Source organism: Anser anser (genome assembly GCF_964211835.1).
Source record: "Anser anser genome assembly, chromosome: 14".
Lineage (NCBI taxonomy): Eukaryota > Metazoa > Chordata > Aves > Anseriformes > Anatidae > Anser > Anser anser.
The window spans coordinates 1304680-1321003 of NC_139735.1; the positions used below are offsets into that span (position 1 = coordinate 1304680).

Sequence of the window (16324 nt, forward strand, 5' to 3'; positions counted from 1 at the left end):
GTGTGCTCCTCCAAGGACAGGCTTCACAAGCAGCAGCCGATGTTTTCACAGCCACACACCTCTGAATGCAGTCACAAGAAGCACGAAGCGCAGCTGGATGCGCGGTTCAGTCACTCCAAGGCAGACGGGGAAGCTCCAGGCTGGGCTGGGGACCGCTTCCCGCACCCCTGGAAAACTGCAGCTCAAAGACACTTGGCGCTTGTGGCTTTTATTGCCTTCCTTCTGTCGGGGAACGACTGACTAGAAGTGTATACAACTGCACGTCACTCGGCCCTGCGTCTGCTCCCCAGAAAGGGCCACCTGGAGAAACCCACCCAAACGCCCGAGGGCCCCTGTGTCCGTGGGGGGCAGGAGACACAGCGGGGAGAGACGCCGGCTAGCGACTGGAAACCTTTTGCTCACTCTAGATTCAGCCCGTTCCTGTGCACGGTTTCAGTTTCACTGTGACAAACAATTAAAAAGAACCCAGATAATTATGTGCTAGCAACGACACGTGCCCCGCGGCACCGAGCTCCAACGTGACCCCACAAGCGGGGTGCCCGCGGAGCGGTGTGGGCGCAGGGACGTGCAGCCGAGCCCGCGGCACCCGCGTTACTGCTGCCGAGCGCCCCGGCCAGCCCCGCGCCGCCAGCCCCGCTCTCATTTAGGGCACCCTTATCACATCCGGAGGGATGACTCTACGTGCGATGAAGATACAAGACTTGCAAAGGACCTGATAAGAGAGATGCTGCAGCCTCCGACGACGTGTGTTCCTCTGCGCTAAGAACTGGGGATCCTTCAGAAAGCACAGGGCCTGTCTGGGGATGCAACATGGAGCAAAAGCGACCAGAACAGTGCGAGCAGCTAATCTCATCACGATCTGGTCTTAGGAGGTGAAGAGTTCATTTGCAGAAGCAGAAAAAAACCTTTTGCTAATTTACACATTACAGGAAGCCAAGCACAAGAAACACAGAGAACACCTACAGGATTTTTTTTTTAAATTCTGCAGAAACTCCTATTAAAAACAAAACCAGACCAGTGCGGGGCTGACAGAGCTGGCGAGGGCAGCTCGTGCCCGAGGTGCCTGCACGGCCGGTGCTGCGACCGCTTCCCGGTCTCGTCTCCAGGAGCATCCCGCCTCTCACCCTACAGCACCGCTGCGCAGGAAGGCTCGGGAGGTGGGAGAGGATCCCCCTCGCCTCAAGGCTTGGGCAGAGCAAATCCCAGAGAGCAGGGGACGCATTCAGGGCCCCACCACTGCGCCGGCCGCTAGGCACGAAGGCAGCCCGGCGTCGCGCTCGCTCGCCAGCCGCCCCTCGCTGCGTACCCGGCACCGCGCGCTCCCAGCCGCAGCGTGGGGAAGGTGCCCATCTCCCGCCACATTACCAATTATCCGGCGGGTTGTTGTGCAGCAACAGAAAAAAATGGACCCGTGCCATTTGCAGACAGATGCAAGACCATATAAGAGAATGCCTGCAAGTGCTAGAGAGGTTTGAACACCCACTGACCTCGTTTAAGTGCTTCCTCTTCCTTTACATGGCCTAAACACACAAAGGGTTTCTGCGGGAGGCAGGAAAAGCACAGAGGGAGACTCCCCCGTGTCTGAAAGGCCCCGTTGTGCTACACGGACGGCATTTGTTTGGTTTTGAGAGCGATGCATCCATTTCCATCAAGCATTTCTGCACACACACCAACCCAGCGGGTCTGACAGCGCAGTGCGGACTCTGCCTCCTCCCGCTCCCCACCGCGATTCGGTGGCCGTTCGGCGATGCCCAGGTTCAGTTTACTTGAGCGGAGTTGACCTTAGTGGGAGTTGAACAGCAAATGCAGAAAGATTTCAGCCTTTGGCTCCAAAGCTACATTCCAGTCTAGATCTGCAGCTCGTGTTTGCCGCATTTCCACGGCACGTCTGCTGTCTTCAGTGCCCCGCGTTATGCCAGGGCTCGTACCTAGCAGGAGCACTTCTGGAGTTTCCCCCTGAATCCATCTTGTTGAGAAAACAAAACCCCTAACAAACTGTGTTAAAGGTATCATTGTCTTCAGGAACCTAATACAAAAACTAAGGAAACAAGGGAGGCTGAAACATTACGACAAAAACATGCAGATTTCATTAATGCTTAAAATGCGTGTGAGCCTGGAGGAGCCCGAGAGCCAGCAGAGCCCCCGCCGGAGGCACTGCGAGGGGAATACGGCCCTCTGCGGCCTTTGTCTTCCCATAAAGCTACAGGTGGTTCCAGTTAAATGCTGTAATTAAATTAGCCATGCAACATGGTTGCGCTAAGATTTCAAACTAATCTGCAGAGCAATCTCTCCACCGCTGCCTGCGTCCAACACTAAAAATACCCCAGAGTTACACAAACCCACATCTGATGGAAGAGGATGACCCGGAGGATTTCCCACTGCTCCCGGGATGCGCGAGTGAGGAGCGGGTCCTGCGGGCTGCCTGCACCCACCGCTGCCCCGGTGCCCGTGGGCGTCACCTTCCCAGTCCCCCTCTCTCCTGCCTTTTGCAGGGAGCCAACTGAAGCCCTGCTGGGTTGGGTTGGGTTTGTTCCCCTCTCAGGAAAAAAAAAAAAAAAAAACAACCAAAAAAACAACAAAAAAAACCAGACGACCGGCTATACTTGCTAATAATGTCAAAGCATTAAAACAAAAAGGATTTCTATCGATCTTCATGGGCTTGGCTCCAATTAGGAAGAGGACAATTTAAAATAGTTGCTTAGAGCTGTAGTTCCAGAACCAGGAAGGAGAAATGCAATCCGTGACCCCCGCGGCACACAGGAATGGGGGCGTGTGGGCCAGGAGCACAGCGCCAGGATCAGCGGACAGCCGAGGTTGGCGCAGAGCCCTGGGGTCTTCTGCCCCAGCCCCCAGCCCGAGCACGATGCCCCGAGCAGGCTGCGCAGGACCGTGCCCGGCTGGGTTTGAGCACCTCCCTTGATGGAGACCCCACCACCTCTCTGGAGGCTCTTCCAGCGCCTGGCCTCCCTCCGGACGGAAAGGCTTTTTTCGTACGTTCAGATGGAATTTCCCACGTTTCAGCTTGCGCCCGCTGCCTTGGCTCCCGTACCACATTCATGAGCTCCTGGCGCTCTTGCCAAGTATGTTGCTTCTTTTCTTTTTTTTTTATCGTGATCAGTCTAAATTTTCCTTCTTCCTTTCGCTGTGTGCTGGTTCACACCTTTCGCCATGCCCACCAGGGTACACAGAGGCAATGCACGCACCTCCACCAGTACGCACCCCTTGCCCAGTGCAAAGCAGCAGTGGATGGTCCTGGTGCCACTGGTGGCCGGGATGGAGCTCCAGGGCTCGCTCTCTCCGGCACCTCATCTCAGCCTCTCCCTTGAATCACCAGCACCGGCCACAGGTGAGACAGCGTGCTGCTTCGGATGGGACCCGGGATATCCCCGAATAGCAGCGCTCGGCCCAGCCTGGGGCACAGCACGGCGCTCTGGAGCTTGCCCCAGCACGAGAGGGAACACAGAAGTCAAACAGAAACAGGCTGGTGGTAAAGAAAGTGCACTGGGCCCATCCTTATTGCACTGGTGTGACAGAACTTGTGCCTGTTTGTGACCTGCGATAAAACACTCGTGCAGAAGTGCCTGATGTGAGATGGTCCCGGGGCAGGAGGCCCAGCAGCACCAGCAGGAATGGCTCTGGCTCCAGCTCCAGCTCGGCACCGGTGCAGCAGCACCCCTGTGCCAGCTCCCCAGGCACCAGGACCCGATGGTTCAAACCAAGGCACAAAGCAAAGGGACAGAACGGGAACAGGAACGGGAAAGGGGAAAAAGGCACTGCAAAATCAGGACAGACAGGTCTCAGGCAGGATTCTCCCAACTTCTGCAAGGGAGAACATGTGCACGGAGAGCCACCTTGCAGGTGCCCTTCACAGCTTCCTTCACAATAAAACCTGCCTTCCGCAACCTACGCAAGTGCCCAAAACCCATGGGCCACTCAAACGCTCCAAGTCCTGCTGAGTTCCCAGCCGCGAGGAAGCCAAGTGCCAGTGGGGGCACAAGGGACTCGGGGCTGGCGGAGCCCGGGCACTGCCCCGGCTGTCAGCAAAGCCAACAGCCAGCGCCGCAGCGGGCTCGGGAGTGAGCGCGAGGCACCGACAGCACTTCCAAAGTGAGGAAGGGGGAGCTGCGGCGAGGGAGGAACGCTGCTTAGACTTTCCATGCAAGGTCAAGAGAGCTTGCTCGCTATTTTCTTTTGGCAGCCAAATCAGGCGAAGAACATATGAGAGAAGCGTATCTTAAAGGCCTCAGAGGCTAGTGGAAATTTCCAGAATGTCCTGGACAAGAATGACTTACTGGAAGTAATACATAAATCAAGCAAATGAATAGTTACCAGACAGCAGCATAAACAGCTGCCACGGGGATGAAATCAGACCTGCTGTGCCAAGAGGCGTCAGCCTCATCGCCTGCTGCACCTTCTTGGGGAAAACGGGGAAAACAACCGGAGGAAAAGCACATTTCTGCAGGAAGCAGCTGCCCCAGTGCAGCACCGGCCGCCCCAGCGGTTCCCAATGCCGCTGGGCACTCAAAGCGCCGCGGTGAGCACCGTGCCCGCTGCCGGCGAGCTGGCCCGAGCGGCTTTGCATGGGCAGCAGCCAAGGATCAGGCTGCTCTGGCGAACCAAACCAGACACCAGGCTCTGCCTCCAGGGGAGACCCTGGAGGATTTTTTCTCCCTTTCCTTTGCCGGCGATGCGTGGAGCCGCCACGAGCCCCCTGTCCCTCGCTCCTCTCCACGTCCAGCCCCGCGCGTCCTGCTGGTGGGCGCATCACTCACTGGGTCGCTGGGGCTGAGGCCAACTGCAGCCGCCCCACGGGGCCGATGGAAAGCATCCACGCTGATAAGTGGGAAATGATTTGTGCTAGAGATAGCAATCACTATCGTGTTGGTTAAAACACGTAAAGTAGAAAACAACACCACAGCAAAAACAAAGGGAACTAGTCACTGCTGGCCAGGCCACAGCTGTGAATGATGAAAGATAATTAATTTTCGCTAAATACACGTACACCCTTTTCTTCTGCAGCCTCCTTAATTGCTTTGACCTTTCGCCAGGAGAGGCACAGGTGCCCAGGGCAGAGGCGGTTCAGTCCCGGGGCCGGGGCGCCAGGGCAGAGCGGCGACGCATGCAGCGAGCCTGGCGCTGAGCCACGCTGACGGGGCACCGGCACTGACAGAACTGGCTCCGATCGCTGCAGCGAGAGCACACACCTCAGGTGTCAAGTTATGTCCATGCAAAAAAAATTGCACCCAAATTCTTGAAACACAATCGGTGCAAAATCCTCCTGCTCTGCACCCACAGAGCATCCACTCCTCCATGAGAAAGCACGTGAGAGGAGGACAAGATGGCGGGGCCGCCGCCGCAGGTCGCTGACAGGACGGGCACCTTCCCGCCACCAGCCTCGGCCCTCGGCACGGCCGCCCCCAGGCTGCGCGTCGCTTGAACTCGCTTTACTTATTTGGCAGGGGGAAAAATTGGTTTCATCAGAGTTGGCACAAGCCATCGATAAAAGCGCATTCTGAACCGAAGCGCAGACGTTCCTGGAGATAGGTGCTGGGCCAAGAGGAGATAGCTGCAGCAAAACAGCTCCGAGCCGCGCGGAGTTGCTAGGTGACGGCTGGGGACGGCCTGCCGCAGCTCCACGGCCGCCCGACGCCTCGCCTCCCTCCCTCCTCACCCAGAAAAGGTGACAAAACACCCATTGGAAGCAGAGAGCAGTCCCACACCACGTGGGGCCCAAGGGCCGGGCTGCGGAGGGCACACGCCGAGCTTGGGCTCCTGCGCACTGAGCGGTTCTGGTCCTGCTCTGGCTGCTGCACCCGGCAGAGAAACAAACACAGATTTCAAGTGCTGTAATTTGAATATTAATGGGGATTTTCCTCTGCTCAATAGCAGGACGTGGCTCTTCCACTTCAGTATCACCACAGATCAAATCTACCACCGCATGTCAGACTGCAAAACAAAGAGAGCAGCCGGGGAAGCCGGGCCTGGACCTGCTCACCCCCGGGGCTGCCGCAGCGCGGCTCCCGCTTCGGCACTGAGGGGGCTCCTGCTCGCTGCCTCACACAGGCGATGGAGAAGTCGCTGCAAGCAGCTAAAAAATGGCGTTGAATTGCATTCGGTAGCCTTCAGGGCCAGCCCGGTGGTGAGGGGAAGTTTTGCTGCACTACACACTTCCCCTAACACGTGTGCTCACTCAGTGAACTCACGTGTTTCTTGGCATAAACTGTTCACGCAGCTCTTTAAAAAGTCTTTTTTCTTGTTTGTAAACTAGGGGGATCAAGAGCACTCTCCCCAGCTACCTCCTGCAAGCACCAAAAGCTCCCAGAAGTGGCAGTGACTAAGCAGTAGTGACTCTTGCAACCAAAACAGCAAGAATAAGGAAAAGGTAGGTACTGGTTTTGCCTTTTAGTTCTTTGAAAGACACAGGTGATTCTAGCCTGACACGAGAGAAACCGCACCATTTTTGAGGCCATCCAGAACCATGCTAAGTTCAATAAATGCATCCTTAGAAATCCCCTGGAAAGGCTGAGGGGCTGCAGGCGCTCGTTGGGACTGCTCCGACTGCACGTGGTCAGGCTTTTCGGCACAAATCCTTTTGAGAAAACATCAGAACAAGGAGGTCTCCTATCCTTCAGGAACAAAAAATCACAGCCGGGCTTATCACAGAAATCCTGACAGTGCGAACATGGCCCAGGAAGGAAAAGTAAAGGTTTCACCTGCTCGTGGGTCAAACATTACCATAATAACAGCAAGTTTCCCTGGAACGGGTGGCTGCAGAGGAAATTCACAGCATGAGGTTTCTGATGGAGGAGCACTGACAGAGATTGCTCACGCTCTGGTTTTACAAGGGATAACTGCCTGGGCGCCTGAACACCATCAGGAGGCAATGCAAATAGCATCAAAGATGCAGCAAGAGGTCAGCCTCAATGCGACCAGCCTCATTTTCTCTTTGCACACCCTCCCATGCCTGTCCCCAGGGCCTGTCCCCCACCTCCAGCTCTCCTCTCCCTGCGAGCACCGGCGCGGCGTCTCCCCGTCGGCACAGGGCCGGGACGTGGGGGTGCTCGAGCGCCTCTCGCCGGATTCCAGTGCCCACTCGAGCGCCCACTCGGCGAGGGCCCGGCCGCCATGGGAAACCCGCGGCATTTCTCTCAGTGCTGCTGCACAAGTGCTCTGCTGCAAGGGAAAAAGTGCGCTACTCAGCCACCTCAAAGCGCTTATCCTGGCTGATATTTAATTTGTATTAATAATTGCCCATTTTGAATGTATCAGCTGTGTTAGCATGGTTTTATAACTGTTACTAATGGCAGCCCCATGCCAAAAAAGTGGCCTGGTTTCCCTTTTCACTCAGCAACAGTGAATGCACAAACCAAAAAAAAGAGATGTAACACAACAGAGGACAGATAGACTCTCTTTCTTTCTCTATTTGACCAATACAGATTGTGTTCTGTTTTTAGTGTCAGAGATCTCCACAGTAATACTGTGAGAAATACTTTTTTAGCTCATCAGATAAAAATGCAAGTCTTGATTATTCATACATTGCTAAAAAAAAAAAAAAGAAAAAAAAAGAAACAGCTGAGGCAACCCCCTCTGAGAACTGCAGCCCGGCTCGGCGGGGGAAGGAAGGGGCCCTTTGGTTTCATCGCACCAGCTCTGGGCACCCTGCTGTCGGCTCCCCGCGCGCAGGGACGGGACAGCCCCTGAGGCCCGTGCCCCCCTCCGGAGCATCCCCTCCCCACACAGGTCGCCCATGCCAGGCCCTGTCCTTCTGCCACGCTCTTGCTCTCCAAACGCCTTCTGCAGATGTGAAGCTTTATCTCCAGTTGAGATCGAATGCAAGGTCATTAACCCGGTGGTACGGCACCGCAGCCTGTACAACAGCAACGAGTCCCGAGCCACGCTGCTCCCACGGCCAGCACGGTGCTCCGGGGTCGGAGCAGCCCCAGGGCACGCGGGCAGAAGCCGCGGGGTGTGGAAGCAGCGGGTGCGGGACCGATGCAGGAGAGCTGCGGGTGCTGGCCGTTCATTCGACCTGTCCCTCCAGGAGCAGCACCAGGCTTCAGGGTCTGCCTGCAGGGACACCGCAGCTGAGACCCTACACAAAGCCCCCCGCCCCCCCGTCTCCACCGCAGACACGTCCAGGAGCACCCCAAGGAGCTCAAGCAAGAGCTTCCAGCCCTCCAGCCCCACTGCGACAGAACAGGCTCTTGTTCCAGCGGCTTCCTGCCTTTCTCCGAGATAATTTTTTTCCCATTAAATAACCACTATGAGCTCTTTCTCTTCCCAATATGGCAAGCACCACTACACTCATTGTTTGTTTGTGTTTTGTTTTAGTTCCTTCCCTATTAAAACAGCTTGAAACCCCATTGTATTACCTGCCTCCCCCTCCACATCTCACACTTGAATACCACCAGGTTTTCCTTTAAATGAAAAGCACTTAAGCAGTTACGAGATTCCTTGCACATATTTGGCTGACGGGAGTACCTGGAACTCCCTATTCCTTGGCTTCAGCCTGTAAATGCAGAAGGTTTTGAAACTGAGATCTAAACCAGCTCTTTGGTTTTTAACAGCCTACCCGGGGAGTCCATGGAACAGATACAAACACATGTCATAAGAAAGCATCTGGAGTCGTTTTTAAGCATATTTCAAATATTGTTTATTATTTTTTTCTCTTCAACAGATAACTTCAGGTTCTCCCAGATTTATTCTAACTGGTTATGCCAATTAACTCATTCACCAGGTTTCTAAGCCCTGCCTAATCCCTCCTGCTCACACAGCACCGGAGTGAACGACGAGGGCAGGTGCAACCCCGCAGCCTTGAGGCTGGCACAAACACCTTATGATGCTTTCACTTTTTAAGCACTAATCAAAGGTTTCCATGGTAACCAGCAGGAGCAGGAAGAAGATGGGAAATTATAGGTCAGCTCTATCATTGAAAGCAAAAAATTTATTCAACTCCTTTGCCCTTGAAAAGTTTCAAGGTGACCTAGAAGTATCGATTAATTGAGCTGCACAAAGGCAGAACACATGCCCCAGAGCAGTATCCTATCGCTGCAAAGAAATAACTTCCAGTCCTTCAATACTAGGCTTGATCTGAACCCCAGCGAGGATCTTCACCTCCGCCCTACCTTCCCGACAGCCAAGCCCACCGACACGCCGCTAACGCCGTGCCGCAGAGCCAGCAGCACGGCGCTCCTCCTGCCACCGCTGGGCACGGCAGCGCCCGCAGGGCCCCGCAGCGATGTAGGTCAGCGGGACAGCCCACCTCCCCTGCCTCCCACGCTGCCCCGGGTATCGATCCCCATCTCACGCACACACAGGTTTCCATTTACTCGTAAACCAGATATGACTCAACACCAAACACACACACAAGGAAACTTTTTTTTACCACTATTAACTTTCAGAGGAAGTGGAAAATGGAGAGAAAAACATATCAGTCATATACATACTTTGCCAAGTGGTTCATGAGCAAGTGCAGCATCTGCCTGTTTTTCTCCGGGAGCCGATGAACAAGGCTGTGGATCTCTGACACCCTGGATTCCTGATTCTCCAGTTCTGCATTGGAAATAGAAGATGATTTATCCCTGCGTCAGGGGGGTTATTACAGAAAAAGGCATGCGGGCCCAAAGAGCAACACTGACAGACATCCCGGGGACCCGAGGCTCCCACTCCCTAACTCCGACCTACACCCAGGCACGCTGCGGGTATCCTCCACAGTGTTTTTTCTCTTTACCAACTCCAATCAGTTGTTTGAAAAAGGAAGAAGCTAATGGGCTGAAACAATGAGCTGGGAGCAGATGCCAGCCATATGAAAAGCCAGTTGTGATCAGGAAATGGGCTGGCTGTAACCAGAGTGTTCCTCCAGTTTCAACAATGGGAAGCATCAGCACATTCTCATCCAATGTGTTTCCAAGCACCGTAAGAATGTGCTCAGCACAACGCCCGGAAAGATTTCAGCATCTGGTCTCAACAGGCTGGTTGGATCTGCAGGTGCTGGCAGACATGCCCCAACAGCCTGAAAGCAGGGTCCATCGAGGAGTCCCCTGCCCTGACCCGTCTTCAGGAGGCCACCACCGATGTGACCACCAGCCTTGGGAGCCTCCTAACCCACCGGTCCTCACCCGTGTGCATCAGGCCGTACCAGCACAGAGCTGCTAACCGACAATTACCTGCTCCCATATTAAAGCATCCTCCTAGAGCAGACAAAGGAAAGCAGCACAGACATCTGAACCGCAACCGATCTAATCAAAGCACCGTAGGTGTTGTTTGAACAACGGCCTCGCTCATTTTGGCAGTTGATGGTCAGAGAAAGAAATAACTGCAGCGCCAGTTACTGCCATCAGCCAGCTCTCCCCTGGCCCCGCACCGCGTTTCCTCTGTACCCAGTAAGTCCCAAACAACACCCTGCCCCTTGCATCTCGATTCTTATTCTGCTCTCCAGGATTTAAGAACAAGGGTTCAGTGGGAGAGCAGCAGGGTAGAGGTTACGCTCAGCTGCTTGCAAATTCTGTTCCTCCTTCAGACCGATGCCATAAACATCAACAAACTCACTTGCTGCTTTGATGAAGCTTCTTTGAAACTGGTACATCATGAGTGGCCCCGGAAGCATTCTGGAAGATAAAAAGGTAACACACACAAAACACATCTGAGCAACACAATCCGCAAAATTGCAGAAATAAAGCTTTGCTGTTACCAGAAAGTCAGCTCTCTTTTTAAAGAGCAGAACTAAGCAATAGCAACTCCAATAAATTCCTCTCATCAGAAGGCATAAGACCTGTTAAAGTACCATCAGTTTATTCTTCCTCCCTTTTCAGTACCATACTAACTTCATTTTTAATTTTGGCTTTTCTTCAGTAACACACAGTTTTAGTACAACAGTGAGCCCATGATTTCCAAGTAAGTTTAAAAATAAATTATAAAGAGAAACAAGCCTAGTCATAAAACTTTAACAGTCGCTGTTCCCATTATATTTCCAATTCTCCCCTCCCACTTGTACATCCTTTCAGTGGGACATCGTGATGCTGGCGACATTCTTCGTTGCTTTGCAAACAGTTCAAACTCTGGAACAAAGGTTGCCTATCAAGCAAAATTATGTAGTGTTTTGTGATTTTCTAGGCTGAGATCCACCAAGCTAATTATACTCATCACCCTAATTGGATTTAGCTTCTCTCTTGTTCTCTGCGTCTCAAAAAAAAAAAAAAAAAAAACCAAACCAACACACAGAACAACAGAAAGCAAAAACCTGCAGTCGCGACAGGTAGAAGCATGTTGTGGATAATGAAATACTGACTGCTGCCAACAAACTAACATTTTTGGAAGATAACCCACAATGATAATGGCATCGGCTTTCATACAGAAATTATTACTAAAACGAAGCTAAGCACCCAGTTCTGTAACAACTGCTCCTTACAGGAGCACGGTGCTCACTTTCTGCCACATAGTCATTAGGTGGAAGCCTACCATGAAAAGCTTAGGCAGAAGCTGAAATCAAGGCAGGGCATGCAAGAATGAGCTTTTTTAATTACATTTGTACGGTATATGCATTTGTCAGAGAGCTCAACGTATTCCCCACATCCTACTCAAACATGCTGGAGGGTCAAGGAAAAAGCCAGAATAAATTCTCTAGTAGCAGTTTCTCCTTCATTTATATCAAAGTGTTTTTGTTAAGTATCGGCAATAGTAGGCAGTAACATCCCACATCATTGCTGAATTTGTCCTGAAGCCACACGACAGACAAGCCTTTTCTCCCTTACCTCAGGTAAGTTTTCAGTGCGCTAGTAATGGTCTTTATCTCCCATTCTGCACAGATCTCGGTTTCTGTTTCAGTGGCTGTTTTTGGATCTAAGGAAAAAGAAAAAAAGACAAAAGTGAACCAAAGTGAAGATAATACCAGCTCATACCACTCCAGCACCAGCAGAATACAGCCAGCTGTGTGGGAAGATCATCACGTCGCATTTTCTTAGCTATTCCAAACCCCAGTGACCACAAGCTGTTCCCCAGCAGACACTTCTGCAAGGAAGCAGAATTCATCACCAGAGATGGGACACACTCACTTACATGGGACCAAAAAAAAAAAAAAAAACGGGAAAGAAAAGAAAAGAAAAACATTAACCATGAGCAACGAGCCTGGCAGTTGGACTGAAAGCGTGACACCGAACAGGGGGCAGGAGGCTGGGGTGGTCAATGACAGCAGTGGCAGCAGTGCACAAACAAGACACGGACCAAGACAACCACAGGGCACCCCAGGACTCAGCAGAAAAGTCACAGCCTCGAGTGGGCTGCAAGGCATCGCCACAGCCTGCATGGACACGAGCAGCAGCAGCAGCAGCAGCGGTGGTGGCGGTGGTGCGGCCTTTCGGGTGGCGGTGAGGCTCCTGGGGCCCGGCGGGACAGAGCGGGTGGCCGGGGCAGGTACCGGTGGGCAGGGGCACGGGGTTGTTTTGTTCTCCTGCCCGAGGCAGGGACGAACCCCTGGAGGTGGCAGGGAGGCTGTGGAAGACCAGGCGGCGTGGATCCGCAGTTGCCTTTCATTTGGACAGGGAGGAGGCAGCGGGGTGGCCGCACGCAGCGCCTCGGCACGGCTGGTGCCCAGGTGCTCTGGGGCTGGGTGCTCCCGCTACCTTGTCTGCAGCCCCCGGGGTGCCCTCACGCCACCCCGAGGTACGTGGGGAGCAGCCAGGCCGCGTCGCTGCCGCGGTGCGAGCGGGGGGAGCACGGGGACACCCGGCCGGGCTGAGCGGGGCAGGGTGGCAGCGGCCGGGGCTGGGCGCGGCAGAGCTGCGCTGCGGTTTGTTTATTCACCTCTGGCCTCTTGGTGTCATCCTATTCTGCTCCTGCATCCTCTCCGCAGCAGCAGGCCGTTTCTTGCCATCTTTGGTTTTTTCCAGCGCCTGATTCACCCTCCTCCACCCCACAGCTGCCCGCAGGCCCCGCGGCAGCAGCGCCAGGCCCGGCAGCATTTCCTTGCGGCGAGGAGAGCCCGGCCTGGGCTCGCTCGGAGCGCGGCACCGGCAGGGAGCGACCCTCGAGCTGCCTCCACCATCACCAAGCTCCACAGCGCTGCAGAGACCCAGGCACGGGCTCAGCCTCCAAACGCAGCCTCCTAGCGCTTGCGAGGAAGGACTCTGAGCCACGGGTGACGGGCACGCACGGTGGCATCGCCGCCCTCCAGGGACACTTCTCAGGTCCTCGTTTCCACCGCCGAGCCGAGGAGAGGGCTGAGCTGCTGCCACGCTCAGCCTGCCTCTGCAATTTGAATTCCCGACCCTCCACAGCTGTGTTAGATGAAAACATGAATGGATGACAAAATGTTTCCTGGCCATAACTAGTTCCTTGTGATAGCTTCGGCTTTGACAAGCGGCAGCAAAGGATACCCAAGAGAGGCAGGAGCTACGTTACGGGATGCTGTGTTGGCGATGCTCAGCTGGTCCCAGCAGGTCCCTGGGGCCACCTCCGGCCGAGGCCGAGCAGATGCTGCATCCCAGCCTGAGGAGCCCTCCCGCATCCACAAACCAGCACTTACTGCCCGACGGCGCTGCTGGGAGCGCTGCACCCCCAGCCTTGGAGCTGGTTTGTGAACCACGCGTCCCCATGAGCCAGGACCAGAAGTGGTCTTTTTTTATTCCTCCTTCTTTAAGGAGGACTGACTGGAAGCCAAGCTCCCTGCCCACAAAACCGGGTCAGCTGGGAGGTCTCACCTCCATCTCACCAGCCGTGCACACCCTCACACCTTTACCCAGCCCTGCAGGGCACGGCGGACCCGTAACGCCACCGGTGCCCCAGCGGGGCTGGGACTGGAGCCAGCACCCCGTGGCAGGCTGCGCGGCACGGCTGCGGGATGGGCTGCCCCAGCCTCTGCAGAGAAGCGCGTCCGTGCTTCCAAAGTGACGGCTGCTCTTGGCAGCACGAGGCTGTTCTGGGCCTCCCTCTGCTCGGAGGGAGCCTCCGGAGCGTCTCTATTTTTATTGTCGAATACTGCAGCATTCTTTTCTCCATCTCCTCCGGGGCCTTTCCTTCCTTTCTGCATTTTTCCCCTCCTATCTCCCCTTTTTAAAATTCCTTTAAAGAAATCAAAAAAACGTGCAGCTGCTCCGCACGGTGTAAATACGAGGCTCTGGACTAACAGCGTGTTCTTTCCAAACGCCGACCTGAACCAACCGCTGTGGAAAGTCTGCTCGCAGGAATCTGCGCTTTTCTGCTTCTCCCTGTTTTTTTGCAAACCACCAAACCAGATCAGGAAGCCAGGCTTGTTTGCACAAAGTTCCAGAGTGAGATCAATAAGGCACTATTTTTACTGATTTCTGAGAAAACACCTTAGCGCTCTGACAATGAACGAGCCTGTAGGAAGGCAGCGACCGCTCCCTTCTCCGGCACCTCCACCCACGGCCGGGGCCAGGCTCCGCGGGCTGCGGGAGCCCCGCCGGCCACGCTCGGGTGGCTGCTCGGGGACCAGCGGGAAGCACCACAGCAAGGCGGGTGACACTGGTTTGGAGTCTTTGCTGATGACCAGACCCAGTCAACACAGAAATCACCACGCCATCTGCACTAACAGGCCCGGCCACGGGGACCTCGCACACGCACGCGAAGGCTCAGAGTATCGCGACTGAAAACCGCGACTCCTCCAGGCCAGAAGCGAGGGACGGTGCTCCGGCCACCACTGGGGAGGAGGCAGGAGCAGGACACAAACATGTCACGTCCATTGGCATAAATGCCTTGTTTCCGCCCTGCTTTGATGCTGCCTTGTGAATTCTCTTCGCTAACACAGCCCTGCACCTCACAGCCCTGGAGGTCTTGGCTGCAAGCACGCAGCTCCAGGTGAGCAGGACCCAGAAACACGCACGGCAGGATCCTACTCCCACCGAGAGCACTGGGAAACCTCTCCAGAGCTCAGGAGAAACAGGAGCAGGCCCTTTCCGTGATATAAAACCGCAAAACCTCCCGTCAGAGGCTGGGCAGAAGGCAGAGAGGCACTACAGACACAACTACCAAGGCCAAGCGCTGATGCTGGATACAGCTGCCAGCACCATCTGGTCCCATGGCTTCAGCTCAGTGGGTATTTTTCTCTTCACAGACATGTATAATGTGCTTTTGAATTTTAAAGCAATAGGTAAACATAGTGTAATTTTAAAACTAATTAAAAGAATGCACTGAATAAGAGTTAGGATTTCCCTCAGGGCAAAGGGTTTATTTTAATTTAAAAAAGCATCAAGAGGAGCACTTGAAAAGTAAACATTTAAGAAATGTATATTCACACAAAGGTCACGTGTCTCACATTAATCACGCAAATGAATACTATCCCTCCTCGTCAATGCCAAGGCAACTTCCCATTGCACTACCTTTTTAAGGAGGCAATTTTAACAGATTAAAGATAAGCCTGGTATCAGAAAAAAATAAAAAAATAAAACCAAGAAACCACAACTTTTTAATAGCAAGGTCTTTGCTGAACTTGAGCAAACAACTCAACACAGGATGTCTTTTGAAAAACTCATCCAGGAGTTTTCAAGCATGATTCATTAAACAGTAGGTGAAATTCTACGGTTGGTCTCGTGAAAAGGCTCAGGGCTAATAATCAGTCCTCCCTGACCTCCAGATTTATGAGTCGGCAATAGTTAGCTCTGTGGGTTACACGTGCAGCATCTGTCTCCCAAGCTGAAGATGGATGCAGCTAGCACCACAAGCTAGCTGCTCTCTCTACAAAAGGAGATCTCCACAGGAGCTGGTATAAACGTGAAATAGTGCCCATAAAACATCCAACAGGCCAAATTCGGTTTTAACCCTGAAGTTGCTTATTGCTGTAAATTACTAATCTGATGTCTCTTAGCAGATACAGAAAAGGATTAAGCAAAAGAGAGTGAAAAATTAACTTCCCTAAGCCTTTTATTCCAGCAGAGTCCGGCTGGAAGGGCCACCCGCCGCAGCAGCCACCCCCAGTAGCCCCGGCTCCAAAAGCACCCCATCGAGCCCTGTCACTGCCTGGAGCCCGTTTTTAAGGAATTTCTTCATCTATTTCCTGGGGATGGAGAAAGCTGCTGCCGTACAACAGCTGGTTTCAATTCCTCACCAATTTCTCCATGGCAAGAGGAACTGCCTGGAGCACAACCTCATCACCCAGCCGTAATTCTCACCCACACTTGGGTGGCTCGAGAGATTTCCGAAACAGCCATAGGACCCACTTGATCAGAGCAGCTATGACCTGTAGGAAGCCTCACTCACCACCCCGTGCTGCTGCGCACTGGGAGCAGTGAGACCAGGCCAAACGCTGTCGCGCTCCGTTTATCCTAACGCCGAGTCACAGCAGCAGCTCTGCGCGCTGGGAGCTGCCGTCCTG

General features: G+C 53.9%; 1 protein-coding gene and 1 long non-coding RNA gene across 6 annotated transcripts in view; one reads left to right on the forward strand and one right to left on the reverse strand.

The window, feature by feature from the left end:
- The window catches only part of ARHGAP26 (Rho GTPase activating protein 26), a 132403-nt gene that overhangs the window by 51329 nt on the left and 64750 nt on the right, over positions 1-16324 (reverse strand). For all 5 annotated transcript variants that reach the window (XR_014572334.1, XM_083798702.1, XM_083798700.1 and 2 more), the window contains exons 15-17: positions 11751-11838; positions 10549-10607; positions 9447-9552 (exon numbers count right to left, since the gene is read on the reverse strand). Coding sequence is in view for 4 of the 5 variants with exons in the window: in XM_083798702.1 (XP_083654828.1) it covers positions 9447-9552; positions 10549-10607; positions 11751-11838 (253 nt within the window). In the remaining variant the exon portion in view is untranslated. The remainder of the gene's footprint in view (positions 1-9446; positions 9553-10548; positions 10608-11750; positions 11839-16324) is intronic.
- LOC310881392 lies at positions 11846-15253 on the forward strand. The gene is made up of 2 exons (XR_014572344.1): positions 11846-12362; positions 12885-15253. It is a non-coding gene; the product is annotated as an uncharacterized lncRNA (long non-coding RNA).